Source organism: Pan troglodytes, chromosome 19 (assembly GCF_028858775.2).
Source record: "Pan troglodytes isolate AG18354 chromosome 19, NHGRI_mPanTro3-v2.0_pri, whole genome shotgun sequence".
NCBI classification, from domain to species: Eukaryota; Metazoa; Chordata; class Mammalia; order Primates; family Hominidae; genus Pan; species Pan troglodytes.
Genome location: NC_072417.2, coordinates 26,293,511 through 26,317,022, shown reverse-complemented (window position 1 = coordinate 26,317,022; position 23,512 = coordinate 26,293,511). Strand labels below are relative to the sequence as shown.

At 48.5% G+C, this 23,512-nt stretch overlaps 2 protein-coding genes across 7 annotated transcripts; one reads left to right on the top strand and one right to left on the bottom strand.

The window, feature by feature from the left end:
• Positions 1–275: 275 nt before the first annotated feature.
• On the bottom strand, positions 276–11,352 carry NT5C3B (5'-nucleotidase, cytosolic IIIB). 3 transcript variants are annotated; one of them, XM_063798585.1, is made up of 10 exons: positions 11,250–11,339; positions 10,927–11,025; positions 10,656–10,750; positions 10,271–10,340; positions 10,138–10,184; positions 7,442–7,527; positions 5,846–5,935; positions 3,839–4,001; positions 2,478–2,678; positions 276–709 (listed from the first exon to the last, which is right to left on the bottom strand). In XM_063798585.1, the coding sequence occupies exons 4-10, from the start codon at positions 10,320–10,322 to the stop codon at positions 575–577; spliced, it is 774 nt and encodes a 257-aa protein (XP_063654655.1). In that variant the 5' UTR covers positions 10,323–10,340; positions 10,656–10,750; positions 10,927–11,025; positions 11,250–11,339; the 3' UTR covers positions 276–574. The 3 variants fall into 3 exon arrangements, with proteins under 3 accessions (XP_063654655.1, XP_001167609.3, XP_016787304.2); XM_001167609.7 differs by lacking the exon at positions 10,656–10,750 and having other exon boundaries at positions 11,250–11,352; XM_016931815.3 differs by lacking the exons at positions 10,138–10,184; positions 10,271–10,340; positions 10,656–10,750 and having other exon boundaries at positions 11,250–11,352.
• On the top strand, positions 11,101–23,425 carry KLHL10 (kelch like family member 10). 4 transcript variants are annotated; one of them, XM_016931799.3, is made up of 7 exons: positions 11,113–11,354; positions 12,569–12,667; positions 13,006–13,205; positions 16,896–17,385; positions 20,198–20,815; positions 22,333–22,482; positions 23,011–23,425. In XM_016931799.3, the coding sequence occupies exons 3-7, from the start codon at positions 13,012–13,014 to the stop codon at positions 23,383–23,385; spliced, it is 1,827 nt and encodes a 608-aa protein (XP_016787288.1). In that variant the 5' UTR covers positions 11,113–11,354; positions 12,569–12,667; positions 13,006–13,011; the 3' UTR covers positions 23,386–23,425. The 4 variants fall into 4 exon arrangements, with proteins under 4 accessions (XP_063654650.1, XP_016787288.1, XP_009430467.1 ...); XM_001167701.5 differs by lacking the exon at positions 11,113–11,354 and adding an exon at positions 11,367–11,435; XM_063798580.1 differs by lacking the exon at positions 13,006–13,205 and having other exon boundaries at positions 11,101–11,354.
• The last annotated feature ends 87 nt before the right edge of the window (positions 23,426–23,512 follow it).

Here is a 23,512-nt window from a genome sequence, read left to right as displayed (position 1 = left end):
AATGAATTTCAAGTTTGATGGCTGAATCAGAATAAAGTCAAACCACTGTAGGCTAGAACATACCCTTTCAGCCCCACGCTGAACCAGACAGACACAATCAGGCTGTGCTCGGATGGGGTCTCAGGCCAATTTGTGGTGGTTCTCAAACTGTGTTCCTAGAAGCATCCCATGTGCCCCCAGGGCCAAGAGGTCCAGGTTCTACCCCCACCCACATCCCCTGAATCAGAGCAGCTTTTTTTTCATTTTAAAAATTTTGATCTGTTTCACACATTATATTTGTTTGAACTTCCCATGTTTAAAAATTTTGAAGAAAATCCCTGGAGTAGACAATCCCTAGAGCACTGACATGCTGTGGTCCAAGGTTCACCAGGAACAGTGCCTGTGCCCTGCCACATGGCGGGGTTCCTTCAAGCCTCTGGTGATGAAGGTGCTCAGGGAAAGGAGGACGGAGGGGCGCGGAAGGACCCAGCCACTGCTGGCCACCCTGGCCTCTGCTCTGTGTTCACGGGGGAGCGGACTCTGGGGAGGCGCCCCTCCTCACCACGGCCTGCAGGCCGGGCTGGAGCCTGCGCCTTCAGGGACCTTGCATCTCCAGCTGGACCCCCTGGCACAGGATGTGCTGCAGTAGCCCGTTGACCACATCCAGAGTCTCGTCCTTCTCCAGCACGATGTCATAGGAGTCCATGTAGCGCTCCCGCCGCTCCTCCACCTGCCCGGAATGAGAGGCAGAAGCCAGAGGGTCCCCAAATGCCCTGCCCTCCGTAGCTCACTCTCAAAGCCCCTGGGGCTGGGGAGGAGAGCATTCAAGCAGCAACTCCCAGCTCCCTTTTGAGAGCCAAAGGAGTTCAAGGTTACCGGGCCTACCCTTTGGAGACAGACGAGGGATGGGCGTGGGCTATCACAATTAACCCTTGGGTCAATACAAAAGGACAGTAACAAGGAATAAAAACAAAAAACCAGAGTTGCCACTTTGGGAGGCTGAGGCAGAAGGATCATCTGAGCCCAAGAGTTTGAGACCAGCCCAGGCAACATGGCAAAAGCCCATCTCTACAAAAATTGGCCGGGCATGGGGGTGGGTGCCTGTAGTCCCAGCTACTCGGGAGACTGAGGCAGAAAGGATCACTTGAGCCCAGGAAATTAAGGCTACAGTGAGCCAAGATTGAGCCATGACACTCCAGCCTAGGTGACAGAGTGAGGCCCTGTCTCAAAAAAAAAAAAAAAAAAAAAAAAAAACAAAAAAAACAGATGTTGCCTCTAATCCATCTGGACTGAATTTCTTTCTTTCTTTCTTCCATTTTTGAGATAGGATCTCACTCTGCTGTGTAGGCTGAAGTGCAGTGGCATAATCTTGGCTCACTGCAGCTTCAACCTCCTGGACTCAAGTGATCTTCCTGCCTCAGCCTCCTGAGTAACTAGAACTACAGGCATGCTAACCACACCCAGCTAATTGTTGTTGCTGTTGTTGAGACAGGGTCTCACTATGTTGCCCAGGCTGGCCTCAAGTGATCCCCCTGCCCTGGCCTCCCAAAGTGGGGGGGTTACAGGCATGAGCCACCGCACCTGACCACGACCCTTTTTTTTTTTTTTTTTTTTTGAGATGGAGCCTCGCTCTGTCACCCAGACTGGAGTGCAGTGGCGCAATCTCAGCTCACCCAGGAGGTGGAGGTTGCAGGGAGCCGAGATCATGCCACTGCACTCCACTAGGGGACAGAGTGAGATTCCATCTCAAAATAAATAAATAAAATAAAATAAATTTTATTTATTTTATTTAGGCTGGGCGTGGTGGATCACGCCTATAATCCCAGCACTTCGGGAGACTGAGGCAGGCAGATCACCTGAGGTCGGGAGTTCGAGACCAGCGTGACCAACGTGGAGAAACCCCGTCTCTACTAAAAATACAAAATGAACCAGGTGTGGTGGCACATGCCTGTAGTCCCAGCTACTCAGCTGCCTGAGGCAGAAGAATCACTTGAACCTGGGAGGTGGAAGTTGCAGTAAGCCAAGATGGCCCCACTGCACTGTAGCCTGCGGAACAGAGTGAGACTCTATCTCAAAAAAAAAAAAAAAGAAAAAAAAGCTGGGTGCAGTGGCTTATGCCTGTAATCCCAGCACTTTTGGAGGCCAAGGCAGGCGGATCACGAGGTCAGGAGATCGAGACCATCCTGGCTAACATGGTGAAACCCCGTCTCTACTAAAAATACAAAAAATCAGCCGGGAGTGGTGGCGGGTGCCTGTAGTCCCAGCTACTTGGGAGCCAGAGGCTCCCGTGAACCCAGGAGGCGGAGCTTGCAATGAGCTGAGATCATGCCACTGCACTCCAGCCTGGGCGACAGAGTGAGACCCCGTCTCAAAAAAAAAAATAAATAAAATAAAATAAAAATAGAAATAAAAAAAGAGAATGTGTTCAAAGGCATTTGTTAATGGGCATTCAAAGAGAAGAAAGCCATGAAGAGAAGCAGCCCTGGTCCTCTACCCACCTTGTCATTCAGGAAGCCAATTTTGAGAATGTTCTGCACACCAGGAACCCCATCGGCCATGGTGAGGTCCCCGATAGAGTCTCCCAGCAGGATGACATTGGTTTTGCCCTCAAGTTGCTGGAAGTAACCAGAATTCTCACACGCAGAGCTGTTCTTGTTGTATGTGTGTATGAGCTGGCCCTTAAATCCCTGGAGAAAACCCTAAATAATGAAGACAAGAGACAGATGGAAGGGCTGCAGGGACCCATGTGGCACCAGCTCTCCACTGTCTCTGTCACAGAGAAAAGGGAATCCCAAAAGTGATAGATAGTGCCAAAACTTCACTGTAGCCTAAACTACGGCCCGTGGGCCAGACTTGGCCTGCTTTTGTAAATAAAGTTGTATTGGGATACAGCCAAACTCATTTGTTTACATGATGCCTATGGCTGCTTTTTTGTGCTATAAAGGCAAAGTTGGGCAGTTGCAACAGTGATGCCACAGCCCACAAAGCCTAAATATCGACGACAGGGCCTTTTACAGCATAAGTTTGTAACTCCTAGTTTAAATGAACAGGAGCCACCCAATATTGCAGATCATCTGTTCTGGTGGATGCACGAAGCTGTGATATAAATGCCACTCAGGTTACACATGTGCTAGTGCTCAGCTGCGGGCCACATCCTCACTGCAGGTCAACATGATGAAAATTCCAACCATCAGTTTTATGGGGAAAAAAGTCAGAACATGGATGAGTTGGAGCAGCCCACCTCTGGCTTGGGAAAAACAAATCAAAGCCCAAGCCCTTTAGGACCCAGAATGGCACATAATATGACAGTGACATAGGGCAGGGCAGGCCCATAAATTAGGTACCCCAGGGCAGAGAGTTGACTGTCAGGCAAACACCAAAGAGAGAGGATCCTTTGAAAGTTGTTTTGTTTTTGTTTTTTTCTGAAGACAGAGTCTTACTCTGTCACCCAGGATGGAGTGCAGTGGTGTGATCTTGGCTCACTGCAACCTCTGCCTCCTGGGTTCAGGCAATTCTCCTGCCTCAGCCTCGAAGGAGCTGGGATTACAGCCACACACCACCACGCCCGGCTTATTTCTGTATTTTTAGTACAGATGGACTTTCACCATGTTGGCCAGGCTGGTCTCAAACTCCTGACCTCAAGTGATCCGCCCGCCTCGGCCTCCCAAAGTGCTGGGATTACAGGTCTGAGCCACCGCGCCTGGCCAAAAAGTAACCCATAAACAACTGCCTGAGGGTGAAGAAGCTAGAGTGGCTTCCCTCCCCTTCTTCCCCAGGTTAGGGTTCATGCAGAGTTAACTGCCCTGGCTGGTGGTCCCCACCCCTCGTCCTTTCCCAGCCCAAACAGGATTTGGCTCACATCTTCATTAAAATCCATGTAGTTAGACACGATGTGGATGTTGGGGTGGAACACTTTCATCTGTCGGATAATTTCTTCCAGGATATCACCAATGCCCGCAGAAAAGATGAAAAGGGGAATGTTGTTATGGTAGAGTGTGTTGAAGAAGGTCTTATATCCCTCCCTGAAAAGAGATGGAGGAATTCTGAAATGGCACTGCCTCTACTGCTGTTCTTTGTTTCCTATTTGGGTTGTTTTTTGGGTTTTTTGTGAGACAGGGTCTTGCTCTGTTGCCCAGGCTGGAGGGCAGTGGCACAATCACAGTTCACTGCGACCTCGACCTCCCGAGTTCAAGTGATCCACTCGCCTCAACCTCCCAAGTAGCTGAGACCACAGGTGCATGCCACCACACCTGGCTAATTTTTTTATGTTTTGTAAAGATGGGGTTTTCCTCTGTTGCCCAGGCTGGTCTCGAACTCCTAGGCTCAAGCAACCCACCCACCCTGGCCTCCCAAAGTGCTGGGATTACAGGCATGAGGCGAGATCGCGCCACTGCACTCCAGCCTGGGCAAGAGAACGAGACTCCATCTCAAAAAATAAATAAATAAAATAGAGCATACGATATATTCAATAAGCGGTTAAAGTGTGCTAATCCTAAGTGCTCAGCTCAGTTAATTTTGACATATGTATACACCCATGTAACTAACTAGCTTGAGGCTCCCTCGTGATCTCTCCCAGTCAATATCATCCCTCCCATTGATTAGCTTTGCCTGTCCTTGAACTTCATATAAATAGACTCATACACAATGTACTCTTGTGCCTGGCTTATTTTGTTCAATATAATCCTATGTAGTTTATCTATATTTTGCATGTAATGAGTTTATTCTTTGTCACTGCTATGCAGCATTATTCCACCATATAAATATGCCACAATTTATCTACCCAGCTTCTCCTTGATAGACAGTTGAGAGATTTCCAGATTTCAGCTGTTATGGATACAGCTGCCATGAATACCCTGTGCATGTCTTATAGTGGCTACATGCCCTCATTCCTCTGGGGTACTTACCTGGGAGAGATGCTGTTGTGGTGGAAGGTAGGCATATGTTTTCTGTTGCTGTCCATACAACCAGGAAGCTAACCTGGGCACCTTCACTAGGGTACAAACACTCCCACCCCGGCACTTACTGGGTCACACATCTCCACTGTCTTGACTTTTCAGGAGCTAGCCAATCTCCCCAATTAGGATGCACAACCTTGAGGGCAGGCACCCATGTCACTCCTTCCTTTATGAGGATTTCTTTCCTCCAGAAAAGAAATCTCCAGCAGAGACAGCTGTTCAGTGAAGGCTGCCAACGATCAAGCGTCCCAGCCTAGCCAACTCCCAGTCACCATGAGAACACCAGTCACCAGAGAGACCCCAAAAGTCTTTTACCATTGTGAAAAATGAGCTAGACTTGGCTGGGCGCGGTGGCTCGCGCCTGTAATCCCAGCACTTTGGAAGGCCGAGGTGGGCGGATCACAAGGTCAAGAGATTGAGACCATCTGGCCAACACGGTGAAACCCTGTCTCTACTAAAAATACAAAAATTAGCCGGGTGTGGTGGCGGGCACCTGTAATCCCAGCTTACTCGGGAGGCTGAGGCAGGAGAATCGCTTGAACCCAGGAGGTGGAGGTTGCAGTGAGCTGAGATTACGCCACTGCACTCCAGCCTGGCGACAGAGCGAGATTCCGTCTTGAGAAGAGAAGAGAAGAGAAGACAAGAGAAGGAGAGAGAAAGAAAGAAGAGCTAGACTTGGTTTCTTCTCAGAGATAGTGCCCTGGCCATTTTGTACTACATCCACTACCTGCTGAATGTTTCCCAGCAAGGGTAAGAAATGCTTTAGCTGTATCACATCAGTTGTTCATAGTGCCATGTCCCTTCCGGTCCTTTAAGCAACTAACTGCTCTCTACTCTTCCCCCGCCTCCTTTTTTTGAACAAAACATTCTAAATAGTCTGATAGAAATGTTTTCCAGAGCAAGACGCTTACCTGAGCATTGCATTGGACTCTCTAACCACCTGGGCTATCTGAAACTTCTGAATCTTCTGCTGACATAGGAGATTGTGCGCTTTGGTCCACCTAGAAACAGACACCCCAGAAAACCCCAAATTCAAATCACTGAAGTAAATAACTCACCCTTTCCCTTTACAGAGCCAAGTACCCTCTGACAGCATTGCCGACAGAGGCCTCATCCTTACGTTAGCTGCCCTTAAAAGGAAGAGGGTGGCCGGGCACAGTGGTTCATGCCTATAATCCCAGCACTTTGGGAGGTCAAGGTGGGTGGATCACCTGAGATCAGGAGTTTGAGACCAGCCTGGCCAGCATGGTGAAACCCTGTCTCCGCTAAAAATACAAAAATTAGCTGGGCATGGTGGTGCACGCCTGTAGTCCCAGCTACTTGGGAGGCTGAGGCTGGAGAATCACTTGAACCCAGGAGGGGGAGGTTGCAGTGAGCCAAGATCGGGGCCAGTGCACTCCAGCCTGGGTGACAGAGCGAGACTCCATCTCAAAAAAAAAAAAAAAACGAAAAAAGGAAGAGGATGAGAAAAGCAACCCAACAGAGACAAGTGCTGGGCAAGCTGACTGCTGAAGTCGGCACTCTTCTGAATCCCTTCCTCCGTGAACCCTCTATCTGGAGAACTGGGGCTCTGTCCAGTGATGATGATTGCTGTGGTTTGAATGTGTTGGAAACTTGATCCCCAGTGTGGAGGTGTTGAGAGATGGGGCCTAATGGGAGGTGTCATGGCGGCACCATCCTCATGAATGGATTAATGTCATTATCACAGATCCCTTATAAAAAGAACTCTCTTTCTCTTTCTCTCTCCCCTACTCTCTTTGCCCTTCCACAATGAGATAATGCAGCAAGAAGGCCCTCGCCAAATGCCAGCCAGTCCTTTGATATTGGACTTCCCTGCTTCCAGAACTGTGTGCCAATAAATTGCTATTCATTATAAATTACCCAGTCTAGGCTGGGTGCAGTGGCTCATGCCTGTAACCCCAAGACTTTGGGAGGCCGAAGTGGGAGGATTGCTTGAGCTCAGGAGTTGAAAATAGCCTGGGTAACATGGTGAGACCCCATCTCTACAAAAAATAGAAAAAATGAGCCAGGCACAGTGGCACGTGCCTATAGTACCAGCTACTTGGGAAGCTGAGGTGGGAGAATCTCTTCAGCCCAGGCGGTTGAGGCTGCAGGGAGCCACGATCATGCCATCAGACTCCAGCCTGGGCAACAGAGCAAGACTCTGTCTCAAAAAATAGAAAAAATATATAAATCACCTAGTCTGTTATTCTGTGACAGCAGCACAAAACAGACTAAAAGTCACTTCCGCAAAGCACTTATCCCCCGACACCAAGCGTCTTTAACTTATTCCAAGGATTCTCTGAGGGTCTCCACTCTAGCAGCAGCCACAAAAAGCCCTGGGTTCATCTGAAAAGTTGGTTCCAATAGCTGGACTAATAGCATTAAATTAAGCCCTCAGTGAAGTAAGGGAGCCTGTCATCTCATCAAGGGTCTGGAAAAATATGCCCCTCCCAGCCTACTCCATCTCAAGGGCCCAGAAGCTTTTCTCCACCACCATCACTCACCATTCCACCATATGAGGTAGCTTCTCCTTGACGGTCCGGTGTGGGTCGATCTCAATTGGGTAATAGCGGTGAAGGAGCGCTGTGAGCTGGGATATCCAAATGGGGAGAAAGGCCATTAGTCCATATCAAGTTCTTCCCAGCAACGTCCTACAGCTTAGTACGAGAAAAAAGTCACCTAGAAGAGGCAACTTCATGGCCAGGGGCGGTGGCTCACACCTGCAATCCCAGTGCTTTAGGAGGCTGAGGCAGGTGGATCACTTGAGGTCAGGAGTTCAAGTCCGGCCTGGCCAACATGGCGAAACCCTGTCTCTACTAAAAAATACAAAAATTAGCCAGCGTAGTGGCATGCGCCTTTAATCCCAGCTACTCAGGAGGCTGAAAAATGAGAATCGTTTGAACCCAGGAGGCGGAGGTTGCAGTGAGCCAAGACGAGATCACACCACTGCACTCCAGCCTGGACCACAGAGTAAAACTGTGTCTCAAATAAAAAGAAGATGCAACTTCATCTAAGAGAGTGTTACATGAAATTTTCTTCAAGTTTTCCTTTGGGGACATGTCATTTATAAGACCTAAGTTTCTCTTCTCATATTATCTTCCAACATAATCGCTCAATACACTCACATTTTTACCCATTTGGTGAAGTCCAGGGAGCACCTGGATCCACAGAGCTGGTCATTCCTTTGTACTCACCCTGAGAGTGAGGTCTAAAAGTCAGCAATATGAGATTTTACTATCAGAGAAGAAGGGTACTAAGATTTTTTTGCTGTTATTAATTAGCTCAATTTTCAGGGCTTAACCAGTAAGAACTTACTTAATGCTGTGTTTCCCAGAATGTGGTCCACTTTCTCAGGTGATAGGTAAGAAAACTTTAGGGAATTCATGGAGAAGCGCTTTTCAACTCAGAAGTTTTGGATTCATTTTCATGTACAATTTTTTTTTTTTTTTTTTTGAGACAAAGTCTCACTCTGTTGCCCAGGCTGGAGTACAGTGGCGCAATCTCGGCTCACTGCAACCTCCGCCTCCCGGGTTCGAGCAATTCTTCTGCCTCAGCCTCCCGAGTAGCTGGGATTACAGGCATGCACCACTACGCCCAGCTAATTTTTTGTATTTTTAGTAGAGACAGGGTTTCGCCATGTTGTCCAGGCTGGTCTCGATCTCCTGACCTCAACCGATCTGCCCGCCTCGGCCTCCCAGAAATGCTGGGATTACAGGCGTGAACCACCACACCCGGCCTGTTTCTTTATAAGTTAATTACAATTTTTAAAAGCAGGCCAATTTAGAGAAAGATTTAGTAAAGGTGATATACAGATATGGCAAAAAAAATGAAATATAACTAGAAGACTGTACTTTGGGACACAGCATGTTGGTGGACAATTCCGTCAAAAGTGTCAATATCATGTGAATGCACAGCATCTATGTGTGTTTCCTCTAAGGTTTCCTTCTATGTGCCAAGACTTTGACACTCTAAAGGGGCTGTTCCAGGGATCATGTGTTACACAGAACCAGTCCGTAACAGTGCCTAGTAAAAATGAGAATTGACCAAGTAAAGAATTTTAATACATGCATGATTCTCAGGAACATTACAAGATCAAATGGAATCCCTGTCCATCTGTTCAAAAGAAGATTAAATGAAAGATGACATAGTAACAAAGGCAGAAAACTTCTGAAATGTATTAAGATTCTCAATCTGTGTGTTTTTTTGGAGTGAGAACCTTTCTCTAAAAATCAGGCTGGGCAAGATGGCTCACGCCTGTAATCTCAGCACTTTGGGAGGCCAAGGCGGGCGGATCACCTGAGGTTGGGAGTTCGAGATCAGCCTGACCAACATGGAGAAACCTCGTCTCTACTAAAAATACAAAAATTAGCCGGGCATGGTGATGCATGCCGGTAATCCCAGCTACTCGAGAGGCTGAGGCATGAGAATTGCTTGAACCCAGGTTGCAGTGAGCTGAGATTATGCCACTCCAGCCTGGGTAATAGAGCAAGACTCTGTCTCAAAAAAAAAAAATACACACACACACACACACACACACACACACACACACACACTAGAACCCAACAGAAGAATATAAATTTTAAATTTTCTTTTAAAAAGGCCAGGTGTGGTAGCTCATGCCTATAAGCCCAGCACTTTGGGGAGGCTGAGGAAGGAGGATTGCTTGAGCTCAGGAGTTCAAGACCAACCTAGGCAACATAGTGAGACCCCATCTCTACAAAAAATTTTTAAAATTAGCTAGGTGTAATGTTACATGCTTGTAGTTCCAGCTACTCAGTAGGGCTGAGGCGGGAGGATCACTTGAGCCTAGGAGGTCAAGGCTGCAGTGAACAAAGATCAAGCCATTGCACTCTAGCCTGGGTGATAGAGTGAGACCCTGTCTCAAAACAAACAAACAAGCTCTGCCATTTGGCTGTATGACCCTGGGTAAGTTGCTGAACCTCCAGAATGTTCACATCTCTTGTAAACTCTATAGCCAACAGTAAGTATAATGTCCATTTCCAACCATTAATCATCATATGTCCTGGCCAGTAAGGAAAAGCTGTCTTAATGTATTAAAACTAGACCCTCCTTAGCAAAACAACAAGTTTTTAAAAATTAATTTTCTAAGGTCTCTATACTGGAATCTTTGGTTCCAATCAGGAACCATTTGAAGTAGCAAATGACAACCATTTCTGAGCAAAGGACGGGAGCAACCCACCTCTTTCCGACACTCCTCACTGATGATCTTGCTATTATCCAGAATATCTGGAAAAAGAGAAAACTCCTTTTCCTTGTCCCTTAGAACCCATCGTCTTGTCAAGCTCAACAAGGGAAGCTAGAATGTGACTTACTGTAAGAAGAAGGGCATCGCTTTCCATTATATGCAAACCTGCTCAAGGTCATGTCAAAATCAGAAATCACCTATAAGGCAAAAGAGAGATGATGCCTAAATAGGCACCAGAATTCTAGTGTGGCCCTGCCTCAGCCTGGGGGATGATTATGGAAATCAATACAGCTCAGTGGCCAGGATGTAGGCAAAGCCCTAGGGGAGTTACCGAGTGACACAGAGGGATAGAGGGGAAGTGATCCTAATTAGTACCCGTTAACCCTGAGGAAAACGCAGTCTCCTAGTGTAGGGGCAAGGGTGAATACTCAGGACCCCTCTGACTCCTTCAATATCAGGTCCTTCCTAAGAGATCTCTACCATTACGGCCCATCTGGACATCTTCAACTTACTGGGGAGCCGCTGGCTTGGGGAGGATAAGGCCCTAGGTACTGGTGTGGGCGCCTTCTGTCCAATTAGAGGAAGCAGCATGACCATATTGAGAAATCTGAAATTTGGGTTTTAGCACAGGCGAACCAACCCGCTCTCCTTCAAGCTCCCGGCCATTTCTTGGGGCAGAGAGCTAGGAGGGGTCCGCGGCAGAGCAAAGCGGGAAGGCCCAATGGGCAGGAAGCCTCTCCAGCCGCCCCCAGCCCGGCCGGCCCCCGCACGCCCCAGAGGTACCTGTAACCGGTCTCCGCCGCCCTTGCGGAGGGCGCCCACGATCTCCTGCACCCGCCCAGGCTGCCGCATCAGGACCGTGGCCTTCATCAGGGTGCTCACCTGTCCCGAGACCCGAGAGAACCACTGACCCCTGCGCCGCGCTGGGCCCGAGGGGAGCCCGGGGCTCGCTCGGGCGCGCGTGTGAGGCGGGGCCGGGGTGCGCGAGGGGGCGGCTACCGGCCTGGGTGAAGCGGCGGTGCCTCGGTGACCAGCTAGGGGGCTCGAAGCGCCCCGGGGGTCGGAGTCCGGGCCCGCCCCACTCCGGACGCTTCCTCCCTCCTCACCTCCTCTGCCATCCCGTTCGAGGCCTGGTCGGCGGCTCGCGGGACAACGACAGCCCCGCGACCGCACTGCGCAGGCGTCGCCTCCCGCCTGGAGCCCGGGAGGGGGTTGGTGGGGCCGGGGGCGGGGCGGGGCGGGGCGTGGGTGGGGCCGAGAATCGAGTGGTCCCGGAGATGGCCGCGATCCGGGTGGGTTTGCCGGGTGCGCTAGGCAAACTGGAGGAGGGTTCTATTTATTGTGAAGAGCAGGGTGAAGGTCCCAAGGTGTTGGGGTTACGTGGGTAGGTAGGGTTCTGCCACTCTTTGTGGAGGAAAAGCCTTGCCAAGCGTGGTCATTTCCAGGCTGAAAGTTTGTGACAAAAACATGACTGGGGCTGGGCGCGGTGGCCCATACCTGTAATCCCAGGACTTTGAGAGGCCGAGGCAGGAGGATCGCTTGAGCCGAAGAGTTCGAGACCAGCCTGGGCAATATGACGAAACCCTGTCTCTACAAAAAATACAAAAATTAGCCGGGCATGGTGACACGCACCTGTTGTAGTCCCAGCTACTCGGGAGGCTGAGGCACGAGGATCACTTGAGCCCGGGAGATCCAGGCTCCAGTAGGCCGAGATCATACCACTGCACTCCACCCTGGGTGACAGATGACACCCTGTCTCAGAAACAAAAACAGAAAAACCACACGGCTGGATGGGAGGAGAGATGAAGGAGCCATAAACTGAATTCTGTTAATCACCCAGAAAGGGCTCTGTTAACTAGGCCATTCCTCATTCCAGAAGAAACTGAGTGACTAACCCATCCAGCGGGCTGGGAGACCCGGGACAGCTTTCTGAAATGTCATCAGCGTTGGCTGGGCACGGTGCGGAGCACTTGTAGTCCCAGCTATTCAGGAGGCTGAGGTGGGAGGATCACTTAAGCCCAGGAGGTCGAGGCTGTAGTGAGTTATGATCACACCACTGCACTCCAGCCTGGGTGAGAGAGCGAGACCCGTCCCTAGAAAAAGAAAGATTTTTTTTTTTGAGATGGAGTCTCACTCTGTCGCCAGGCTGGAGTGCAGTGGAGCGATCTCAGCTCACTACAACCTCCATCTCCTGGGTTGAAGCGATTCTCCTGCCTCAGCCTCCCAAGTAGCTGGGACTACAGGCATGTGCCACCACGCCCAGCTAATTTTTGTATTTTTAGTAGAGACGAGGTTTCACCATGTTGGCCAGGATGGCCTTGATCTCTTGACCTTGTGATCCACCCACCTCGTGCTGGGATTACAGGTGTGAGCCACTGCGCCCGGCCTAAGAAAGAAATTTAATCAGTTTTACTTCTCCCTTCAGCCTCAACTGACTTGGATTTCCTTGAGTTCGGTGTCTAGGGAGCCAAGTGTTGGGCTGTGGAAGGTAGATGAATGCTCCAGGGATAGAGACCTGTATCAGGTGAGTAACAGGAGCTGGAATCAATAAACACTCAGATGGTGCTAGTGGTCATGGTTCTGTTTTGGGTTCAAGGACACAGAAGGAGGTGTGAGGTGGTTTTCAGCCTAAGTGGGGTGGTAAGGAGGGGAGAAGGAAGAGGACAAGTCCAGGAGGCAGTTCCAGAACCTGAGAGCACAATCCTGTGTGATCTCACTGCAGGGCCAGGATTCTGGAACTTGGGTTGCCTGATAGACCCTATACAAAAGATGTAGTAGGGAAAAGGAGCGACAGCTGGCTAAAGGGGCCCCCCACAACCCTCCCCGACACCCTAGGAAAGCAGCCTCTCTCCGCTGTCCCAGGGTGCCATGGAGATGGAGAGCGCAGCGGCCTCCACACGTTTCCACCAGCCTCACATGGAGAGGAAGATGAGTGCGATGGCCTGTGAGATCTTCAACGAGCTTAGACTAGAGGGCAAGCTCTGCGACGTGGTCATCAAGGTCAATGGCTTTGAGTTCAGTGCCCATAAGAACATCCTCTGTAGCTGCAGTTCCTACTTTAGGTATAACAGGGTTGCCAAATTCAGCCAAAGGGGTAATTGGGCTCATTTTGAGACACTTTGATCCATTTTCTGTTTCCCACCCCATCACCTTAACTTTAGGGACACTGTCAAAGCTCTGGGCTCCTTAAAAATTAAAAAAAAAATTTTTTTTTAGAGATAAGCTCTCATTCTTTCACCCAGGCTGGAGTGTAGTGATGCAATCATGGCTCACTGCAGCCTTCAACTGCTGGGCTCAAACAATCCACCTACTCCAGCCTCCCAAGTAGCTAGGTCTACAGGCACATGCCGCTACGTCCGGCTACTTTTGAAATGTTCTGTAGAGAGGGAGTCTCGCTATGTTGCCCAGGCTGGTCTTGAACTCCTGGCCCAAAGCGATCCTCCTGCCTCAGTCTCCCAAAGTGCTGGGATTACCACTGTGCCTGGCCAACTCTGGGCCAGGCAGGAGCTCCTGCCTGGCTCCTTTGCCTTCTGAAGAGGCATGACTAGGGTCAGGGCCTTTTTTCTCTTTTTTTTTTTTTTTTTTTTTTGTTTGTTTTGTTTTGTTTTGTTTTTCCTTTTGCTCTTGAGAGATCTGATTTTTGTCTTTTTTTTTTTGAGATGAGTCTCACTCTGTTACCCAGGCTGGAGTGCAATGGCGCCATCTCGGCTCACTGCAAACTCCGCCTCCCCAGTTCAATCCATTCTCCCACCTCAGCCTCTCAAGTAGCTGGGATTACAGGCGCCTGACACCACGCCCGGCTAATTTTTGTATTTTTAGTAGAGACAGGGTTTTGCCATGTCGCTCAGGCTGGTCTCAAACTCCTGACCTCAGGTGATCTGCCCGTCTTGACCTCCTAAAGTGCTAGGATTACAGGCATTAGCCACCGCACCTGGCAAGATACAATTTTTCTTTTTTTAAGATGGAGTCTCGCTTTGTCCCCCAGGCTGGAATGCAGTGGCGTGATCTCGGCTCACTGCAACTGCTGCCTCCCAGGCTCAAGCGATTCTTCTGTCTCAGCCTCCCGAGTAGCTGGAATTACAGGCTCCCGCCACCATGCCCAGCTAATTTTTGTGTTTTTAGTAGAGACGGGGTTTCACCATGTTGGTCAGTCTGGTCTCGAACACCTGACTTCGTGATCCACCCACCTTGGTCTCCCAAAGTGCTGGGATTACAGGCATGAGCCACTGCACCCAGCCTTTAAGATCTGATTTTTCAACTGGATTTCAACCAACTATTGGTGGGCCAGGTGCTTTAATCTTTGATTCTCACCCAAACCAACCTTTGGGAAGGTTGGACATCCCTACTGGATTTCAGATGACAATGCCACTTCAGGGACCCCCCTGTACCCCTATCCCAATAGAGACCATTTCAAACAGGGTGATAAATTAACAAGGATTAAGGGGATGGGAAGGGAGATGAGGGGGAAATACCCAGGAAATATCAGAAGAAAAAGGGAGTTTGGGCTAAAACCATTGTAACCCAGGAGGTAGAAGGGCTATTTTGTTCATGAGCTGAAAATGTTTGAGTAATCAATTCCAATGAAGATATGATCAATGTGTCCTACCTGTTGCTAAAACTTCTCATTCAGGTAGACCACAGAGCAGAGTCCACAATTTATTTTTTATTTTTATTTTTTTGAGATGGAGTCTTGCTCTGTCACCCAGGCTGGAGTGCAGTGGCACAATCTCAGCTCACTGCAACCTCCACCTCTCAGGTTCAAGCGATTCTCCTGCCTCAGCCTCCCGAATATCTGGGATTACAGCTGTGTGCCACCACATCTGGCTAATTTTTCTTTTTTTTTTTGAAATGGAGTTTTGTTCTTGTCACCCAGGCTGGAGTGCAATGGCATGATCTCTGCTCACTGCAACCTCCGCCTCCCAAGTTCAAGCAATTCTCCTGCCTCAGCCTCCCGAGTAGCTGGGGTTACAGGTTTCACTATTTTGGCCAGGCTGGTCTTGAACTCCTGACTTCAGGTGATCCGCCTGCCTCAGCCTCCCAGAGTGCTGGGATTACAGGCGTGAGCCAACGCGCTCAGCTGAGTCCAGAAACAGACCAAATAGTAATTGTTTTAGGTTTTTGCAGGCCACACAGTCTGTTGCAACTACTCTGTTTTTATACCGCAAAAGCAGCCTTAGACAATACTAAATGAATGGGTGTGGCTGTATTCCAATAAGATTATTTATGGACACTGAAATTTAAATGTATTATAATTTTCAGGTGTCACAGAATATTCTTTTGATTTTTTTCCCCCAACCAGCGGGGTGCAGTGGCTCACGCCTGGAATCCCAATAATTTGGGAGGCTGAGGTGGGTGGATCATGAGATCAGGAATTCAAGACCAGCCTGGCCAAGATGGTGAAATCCCATTTCTACTAAAAATACAAAAAGCCGGGCATGGTAGTGGGCGCCTATAATCCCAGCTACTCGGGAGGCTGAGGCAGAGAATTGCTTGAACCTGGGAGGCAGAGGTTGCACTGAGCCAAGATCAAGCCACTGCACTCCAGCCTGGGTGACAGAGCGAGACTCCATCTCAAAAAAAAAAAAAAGATTTTTTCCTCCAGCCATTTAAAATGTAAAAATCATTCTTAATTTGTGGGCAGCATGAAAACAAGAGGTGGGCCAAATTTGGACAGAGTCCATAGGTTTGCAGACCCCTGCTCTAGAGGAAGAATTTGATTTCTAAGACCACATTTTCTTAAACCTCTTAGAAAAAGGAAGCAAAAGCCGGGCATGGTGGCTCACCCGTGTAATCCCAGCACTTTGGGAGGCCGAGGCAGGCAGATCACCTGAGGTCAGGAGTGTGAGACAAGCCTGACCAATATGATGAAACCAGCCTGGCCAACATGGTGAAATCGCATCTCTACTAAAAAATACAAAAATCAGCTGAGCGTGGTGGCACACGCCTATAATCCCAGCTACTCAAGAGGCTGAGGCAGGAAAATTGCTTGCACTCTGGAGTTGGAGGTTGCAGTGAGCCAAGATCATGTCATTGCACTCTACCCTGGGCGACAGAGCAAGACCCTGTTTCCAAAAAAAAAAAGAAAAAAAGAAAAGAAAACAATTAATAAAAAGAGAAGCATTCCTGTTCTCATGAAGTTTACCCCCTGGATGGGGAAACAGGCATTAAATGAGTAAAATGCATATCAAATCATCATAAATGCCTGGGAAAATAAGAAAAGGAAGATAAAAAGCAGTGAGTGGCCATTTTATTTCTATTTTTTCAGACAGAGTCTCACTGTGTCCCCCAGGCTGGAGTGTAGTGTCATGATCTTGGCTCACTGCAACCTCCGCCTCCCAGGTTTAAGCGATTCTCCTGCCTCAGCCTCCCAAGTAGCTGGGACTACAGGCATGTGCCACCATGCCCAGCTAATTTTTGTATTTTTAGTAGAGATGGGGTTTCACCACGTTGGCCAGGCTGGTCTTGAACTCCTGACCTCATGATCCACCCGCTTCGGCCTCCCAAAGTGCTGGGATTATAGGCGTGAGCCACCACGCCTGGCCCAAGAGACCTGGGTCTTACTCTCAGTTCTAGATCTTAATTTCTCCATCCACAAGGTAAGAGTGACCAAAGTCAGAGTTCTTGGAAAGGTGTTCTTCTTGTCCACTGTATATAGCACATGCCTGCACCCCACTTTCTCAGACCATTTCCAATGTACTCACCTAACAGGAGAGAAATGTTTCCGTGGCTGCTAGTTTCTTTCTTTTTTCCAGAGCTTTGTTTACAAGTGGCTGGAACAACACTGAAAAGAAGGTATACAACATCCCTGGCATTTCTCCCGACATGATGAAGCTAATCATTGAGTATGCATACACCCGGACCGTGCCTATCACACCGGACAATGTGGAGAAACTGCTTGCTGCTGCAGACCAGTTTAACATCATGGGTATCGTCAGGGGTTGCTGCGAGTTCCTCAAGTCAGAGCTGTGCTTGGATAATTGTATCGGCATCTGTAAGTTCACGGACTACTACTACTGTCCTGAGCTGAGGCAGAAGGCCTACATGTTCATACTGCACAACTTTGAGGAGATGGTGAAAGTCTCGGCAGAATTTTTAGAGCTCTCGGTCACTGAACTTAAGGATATCATTGAGAAAGATGAGCTCAATGTCAAACAGGAAGATGCTGTATTTGAGGCCATTTTAAAGTGGATTTCTCATGACCCCCAAAATAGAAAGCAGCACATTTCAATTTTGCTTCCTAAGGTCAGTATTCACTCTTGATTCATTTATCACAGAGAGATTGTCCTAAAAGCAAAATTCAGACATATGACAGATCCCAAGGCTGTATTTACATGTCCTTAGATAGAAGGCATCTACTATTCTCTGGAATTTTGCAACTGTCTTTTCCCTTGGCATTACTAGTTCTTTTTACCTAAGTTATATTCTTTGACCAAAATCCTTCCTGGTGGTGGGGGAAGAAGAGAGCCTTCAAAATAATTCTAGGTGGGGTGTGGTGGCTCACTTTGGGAGGCCGAGGTGGAGAATCACTTGAGCCCAGAGTTTGAGGCCAGCCTGGGCAACATAGGTTATAAAATTTAAAAAGTATAAAATTTGGCCAGGTGCAGTGGCTCAAGCCTGTAATCCCAGCACTTTGGCCGAGGTGGGCGGATTACCTGAGGTCAGGAGTTCGAGACCAGCCTGGCCAACATGGTGAAACCCCATCTCTGCTAAAAATACAAAAATTAGCTGGGCATGATGGTGGGTGCCTGTAATCCAAGCTACTCAAGAGGCTGAGGCAGGAGAATCGCTTGAACCTAGGAGGCGGAGGTTGCAGTGAGCTGAGATCATGCCACTGCACTCAAGCCTGGGTGACAGAACAAGACTCCATCTCAAAAAAAAAAGAAAAAAAAATTATAAAATTTAAAAATTAACCAGGCTTGGTGGTGCATGCCTGCAGTTCCAGCTACTGGGTGGAAGGCTGAAATGGGAGGACTGCTTGAGCCTGGGAGGTCAAGGCTGCAGTGTGCTGTGATCACCTCACTGCAGTCCAGCCTGGGCAATACAGCGAGACCCTGTCTCAAAAAAAAAAAAAAAATTCTAAAGGGCTGAAATTCCTTTCAGCTTTTTTCCTTTCTATGAATTTCTCCATACCCAAGGTAGAAGTTGAATTAGAAATCATGGCTGGCACAGTGGCTCATGTCTTTAATCCTAGCACTTTGGGAGGCGGAGGCAGGTGGATCACCTGAGGTCAGGAGTTCAAGACCAGCCTGGCCAACATAGCAGAACACTCTCTACCGAAAATACAAAAATTAGCTGGGTATGGTGGTGCATGCCTGTAATCCCAGCTACTCGGGAATCTGAGGCAGGAGAATAACTTGAACTCAGGAGGCGGAGGCTGCAGTGAGCCCAGATCGTACCATTGCACTCCAGCTGGGCGACAGAGAGAGACTTGGTCTCAAATTAACAAAAAACAAAAAAAAAATCTTAAGTATTGCACACAATTGTTGTCAGTTGGTGCTAATAAGCGTTATTTTACATATTAAGACATACTCAATTACTGAACAATTACCATGGTTTTTCTTGGTCTAATAGTACTGACCACTGACCAAGGAATGGGATTGCTCTCTGGCCACTTGAGGTGCCTTCTATCTAGCTCATTCTCAGCTTCCAAATGTATATATCACCTCCCCATAAATAAATAGTAAATAAATATTTATTATTTATTTATTTATTTTGAGAAGGAGTCTCACTGTTGCCCAGGCTGGAGTGCAGTGATGCGATCGCGGCTCACTGCAACCTCTGCCTTCCAGGTTCACGCCATTCTCCTGCCTCAGGCTCCCCAGTAGCTGGGACTACAGGCACCCGCCACCACGGCCGGCTAACTTTGTATTTTTAGTAGAGACGGGGTTTCACCGTGTTAGCCAGGATGGTCTTGATCTCCTGACCTCGTGATCCGCCTGCCTCGGCCTCCCAAAGTGCTGGGATTACAGGTGTGAGCTAGCACCCGGCTGACAACTATTTATTTATTTTGAGACAAGTCTCACTCTGTTACCCAGGCTGGAGAGCTGTGGTGTGATCACAGCTCACTGCAACCTCCACCTCCTGGGTTCAAGCAATTCTCACACCTTAGCCTTCAGAGTAGCTGGGACTACAGGCACGCGGCACCATGCCTGGCTAATTTTTTTTTTCTTTTTTTTTGAGTTGGAGTCTAGCTCTGTTGCCCAGGCTGGAGTGTGGTAGCACGATCTCGGCTCACTGCAACCTCCACCTCCCCAGTTCAAGCGAGTCTCCTGCCTCAGCCTCCTGAGTAGCTGGGATTATAGGCACCTGCCACCACGCCCAGCTAATTTTTGTATTTTTAGTAGAGATGGGGGTTTCACCATGTTGACCAGGCTGGTGTCAAATGCCTGACCTCAAGTGATCTGCCCACCTCGGCCTCCCAAAATGTTGGGATTGCAGGCATGAGCCACTGCACTCAGCCTGATTTTTGTTTTTTTTGTTTTTTTGGTTTTTTTTGAGACGGAGTCTTGCTCTGTGGCCCAGGCTGGAGTGCAGTAGGGTGATCTCGGCTCACTGCAACCTCTGCCTCCCTGGCTCAAGCGATTCTCTTGCCTCAGCTTCCTGAGTAGTTGGGATTACAGGTGCGTGCCACCACACTCAGCTAATTTTTGTATTTTTAGTAGAGATGGAGTTTTGCCATGTCGGCTAGCCTGGTCTAGAACTCCTGACCTCAGGTGATCCGCCCATCTCGGCCTCCCAAAGTGCTGGGATTACGGTCGTGAGCCACTTCGCCTGGCCCCAATTTTTGTATTTTTAGTAGAGACAGGGTCTTGCTATGTTGCCAGGCTGGTCTCAAACTCCTGGCCTCAAGTGATCCACCTGCTTCGGCCTCCCAAAGTGCTGGGATTATGGTGTGAGCCTCAAAATCGACTATTTAAACTGTGACTTATACATTTCAAAAACAAACCAAAATATTTGCAGCAATTCAAAGGCAGATTGTAAAATGGGAGTTAAGGATGTGGGATTTCCTGGCACTCTCACGTCACCTGAATGACTTTCTGCGTTTGCTTCTTAGGTTCGCCTGGCCCTAATGCATGCTGAGTACTTCATGAACAATGTTAAGATGAATGACTATGTCAAAGACAGTGAGGAATGCAAACCAGTCATCATTAATGCCCTAAAGGCCATGTATGACCTCAACATGAATGGACCCTCTAGTTCTGATTTCACCAACCCACTCACCAGACCCCGCTTGCCCTATGCCATCCTCTTTGCAATTGGTGGCTGGAGTGGTGGGAGCCCCACCAATGCCATTGAGGCATATGACGCTCGGGCAGACAGATGGGTGAATGTTACTTGTGAGGAAGAGAGTCCCCGTGCCTACCATGGGGCAGCCTATTTGAAAGGCTATGTGTATATCATTGGGGGGTTTGATAGTGTAGACTATTTCAATAGTGTTAAGCGTTTTGACCCAGTCAAGAAAACTTGGCATCAGGTGGCCCCGATGCACTCCAGACGTTGCTATGTCAGTGTGACAGTCCTCGGCAATTTTATTTATGCCATGGGAGGATTTGATGGCTACGTGCGTCTAAACACTGCTGAACGTTATGAGCCAGAGACCAATCAATGGACACTCATCGCCCCCATGCACGAACAGAGGAGTGATGCAAGCGCCACAACACTTTATGGGAAGGTAAAGGACCAGGGTGGGAGGGGAAGATGTGGATGCAAAGTACAAGCCCAGAAATGATACTGCTCTTTTTTGGGGTGGATGGAAGACGCAGTGGCAGTATTCACTTTGGAGTACTCATTCTTTCTTCAATTGACAAGGTGACTAGTTGCAACTGTCTTTTATGTTGTTTATTGAAAAGTAATGCAAAGCCGGGCACGGTGGCTCAAGCCCGTAATCCCAGCACTTTGGGAGGCCGAGGCAAGCAGATCACTAGGTCAGGAGTTCAAGACCAGCCTGGCCAACATAGTGAAACCCTGTCTCTACTAAAAATACAAAAAATTAGCCAGGCCTGGTGGCGGGCACCTGTAATCCCACCTACTCGGGAGGCTGAGGCAGGAGAATCGCTTGAACCCCGGAGGCAGAGGATTTCAGTGAGCCAAGATGGCGCCATTTCACTCCAGCCCAGGCGACAGTGCAAGACTCCATCTCAAAAGAAAAAAGAAAAAAAAAGTAATGCAGGCTGGGCTCGGTGACTCACGCCTGTAATCCCAGCACTTTGGCAAGCCGAGGCGGGAGGATCACAAGGTCAGGAGATTGAGACCATCCTGGCTAACATGGTGAAACCCTGTCTCTACTAAAAATACAAAAAATTAGCCGGGTGTGGTGGCAGGCGCCTGTAGTCCCAGCTACTCAGGAGGCTGAGGCGGAGAATCACTTGAACCTAGGAGGCGGAGGCTGCAGCGGGCAGAGGTTGCAGTGCTCCAAGATTGCGCCACTGCACTCCAGCCTGATGACAGAGCAAGATTCCGTCTCCAAAAAAAAAAAAAAGTAATGTGTAATGTGGCAGGGCCCAGTGTCTTGTGTTTGTAATCTCAGCACTTTGGGAGGCCAAGGTGGGCGGATCACTTGAGGTCAGGAGTTTGAGACCAACCTGGCCAACATGGTGAAACCCGGTCTCTACTAAAAATACAAAAATTAGCCAGGCACAGTGGCACACACCTGTAATTTCAGCTACTCAGGAGGTGGAGGTTGTAGTGAGCCGGGATAGCTCCACTGCACTCCAGCCCAGGCAACAGAGTGAGACTCCATCTCAAAAAATAAAAATAAATAGGCTGGGCACAGTGTATCATGCCTGTAATCCTAGCACTTTGGGAGGCTGAGAGGGGTGGATTGCCTTAACTCAGGAGTTCGAGACCAGCCTGGACAACACGGTGAAACCTCGTCTCTACTAAAATACAAAAAATTAGCGGAGTGTGGCAGTGTGCGCCTGTAGTCCCAGCTACTCCAGATGCTGAGGCAGGAGAATTGTTAGAACCCGGGAGGCGGAGTGAGCAGAGATGGCACAACTGGACTCCAGCCTGGGTGACAGAGCGAGACTCTGTCTCTAAAAAATAAATAAAAAGCAATGCATGCACATACAAAAAAAAGAAATTCAGACTGTACAGACTGGAATTAAGTGCCCACTACCACCACACACATATCCTTTCTTTCTACTCCCTAGAGTGGGAATTTTAATAATCTTGGAACTCTTCACACAGGTCTACATATGTGGTGGGTTTAATGGAAACGAGTGCCTGTTCACAGCAGAAGTGTATAACACTGAAAGTAATCAGTGGACAGTCATAGCACCCATGAGAAGCAGGAGGAGTGGAATAGGCGTGATTGCTTATGGAGAACATGTATATGCGGTAAGTTTATCTAGTACCACACACACACACAAAAAACACATTACCCCTAGATTTTGTATTAGTAAATGGGTTTATGCTACTATTGGTAAGTATTTGAAAAGCTTTTTTTTTTTTTTTTTGAGATGGAGTCTCGCTCTGTTGCCCAGGCCGTACTGCAGTGGCAGGATCTCGGCTCACTGCAAGCTCTGCCTCCCGGGTTCATGCCATTCTCCTGCCTCAGCCTCCCGAGCAGCTGGGACTACCGGCACCCGCCACCATGCCCAGCTAATTTTTTGTATTTTTAGTGGAGACAGGGTTTCACCGTGTTAGCCCAGATGGTCTCGATCTCCTGACTTTGTGATCCACCCGCCTCGGCCTCCCAGAGTGTTGGGATTACAGGCGTGAGCCACCGCACCCGGCTGAAAAGCTTTTTTTCATGGAAGATAATGGAAGAGGGAGTTATGAGATCACTGGTACCCCCAACAAGGGCTTCCTCAGTGAACAGAATCAATGGTTAGCAGTCAACCGTGTTTCTTTTGCTATCCACAGGTAGGTGGCTTTGATGGAGCTAATCGACTTAGGAGTGCTGAAGCCTACAGCCCTGTGGCTAACACTTGGCGCACAATCCCCACTATGTTTAATCCTCGTAGCAATTTTGGCATCGAGGTGGTGGATGACCTCTTGTTTGTGGTGGGTGGCTTTAATGGTTTTACCACCACCTTTAATGTTGAGTGCTATGATGAAAAGACCGATGAGTGGTATGATGCTCATGACATGAGTATATACCGCAGTGCTCTGAGCTGCTGTGTAGTACCAGGGCTGGCCAATGTTGAGGAATATGCAGCTAGACGGGACAACTTCCCAGGATTAGCACTGCGAGATGAAGTAAAATATTCTGCTTCGACAAGTACCCTACCTGTATGAGCCTCTTCATTTAGCTAATAAAAAGTCTAAGCAATAAGAATTAATTCTTTTTTTAAAAAAATGCAGTGTTTAAACTTTGAAGAGTACTGGAAAATGTTCAACTTAAGAGAGCCAATGGCTGGATGAA

Excerpts from the sequence above, each read along its gene's own strand:
- NT5C3B (XM_001167609.7), bottom strand. Across the intron at positions 7,528-10,137 it reads GTGAGGAGTGTCGGAAAGAG|CTCACAGCGCTCCTTCACCG; the intron begins GTGGGTTGCTCC and ends TGGATATCCCAG. Across the intron at positions 2,679-3,838 it reads ACATGGATTTTAATGAAGAT|GGTTTTCTCCAGGGATTTAA; the intron begins GTGAGCCAAATC and ends TTCATTATTTAG.
- KLHL10 (XM_001167701.5), top strand. Across the intron at positions 13,206-16,895 it reads AGCTGCAGTTCCTACTTTAG|AGCTTTGTTTACAAGTGGCT; the intron begins GTATAACAGGGT and ends TCTTTTTTCCAG. Across the intron at positions 20,816-22,332 it reads CCACAACACTTTATGGGAAG|GTCTACATATGTGGTGGGTT; the intron begins GTAAAGGACCAG and ends CTCTTCACACAG.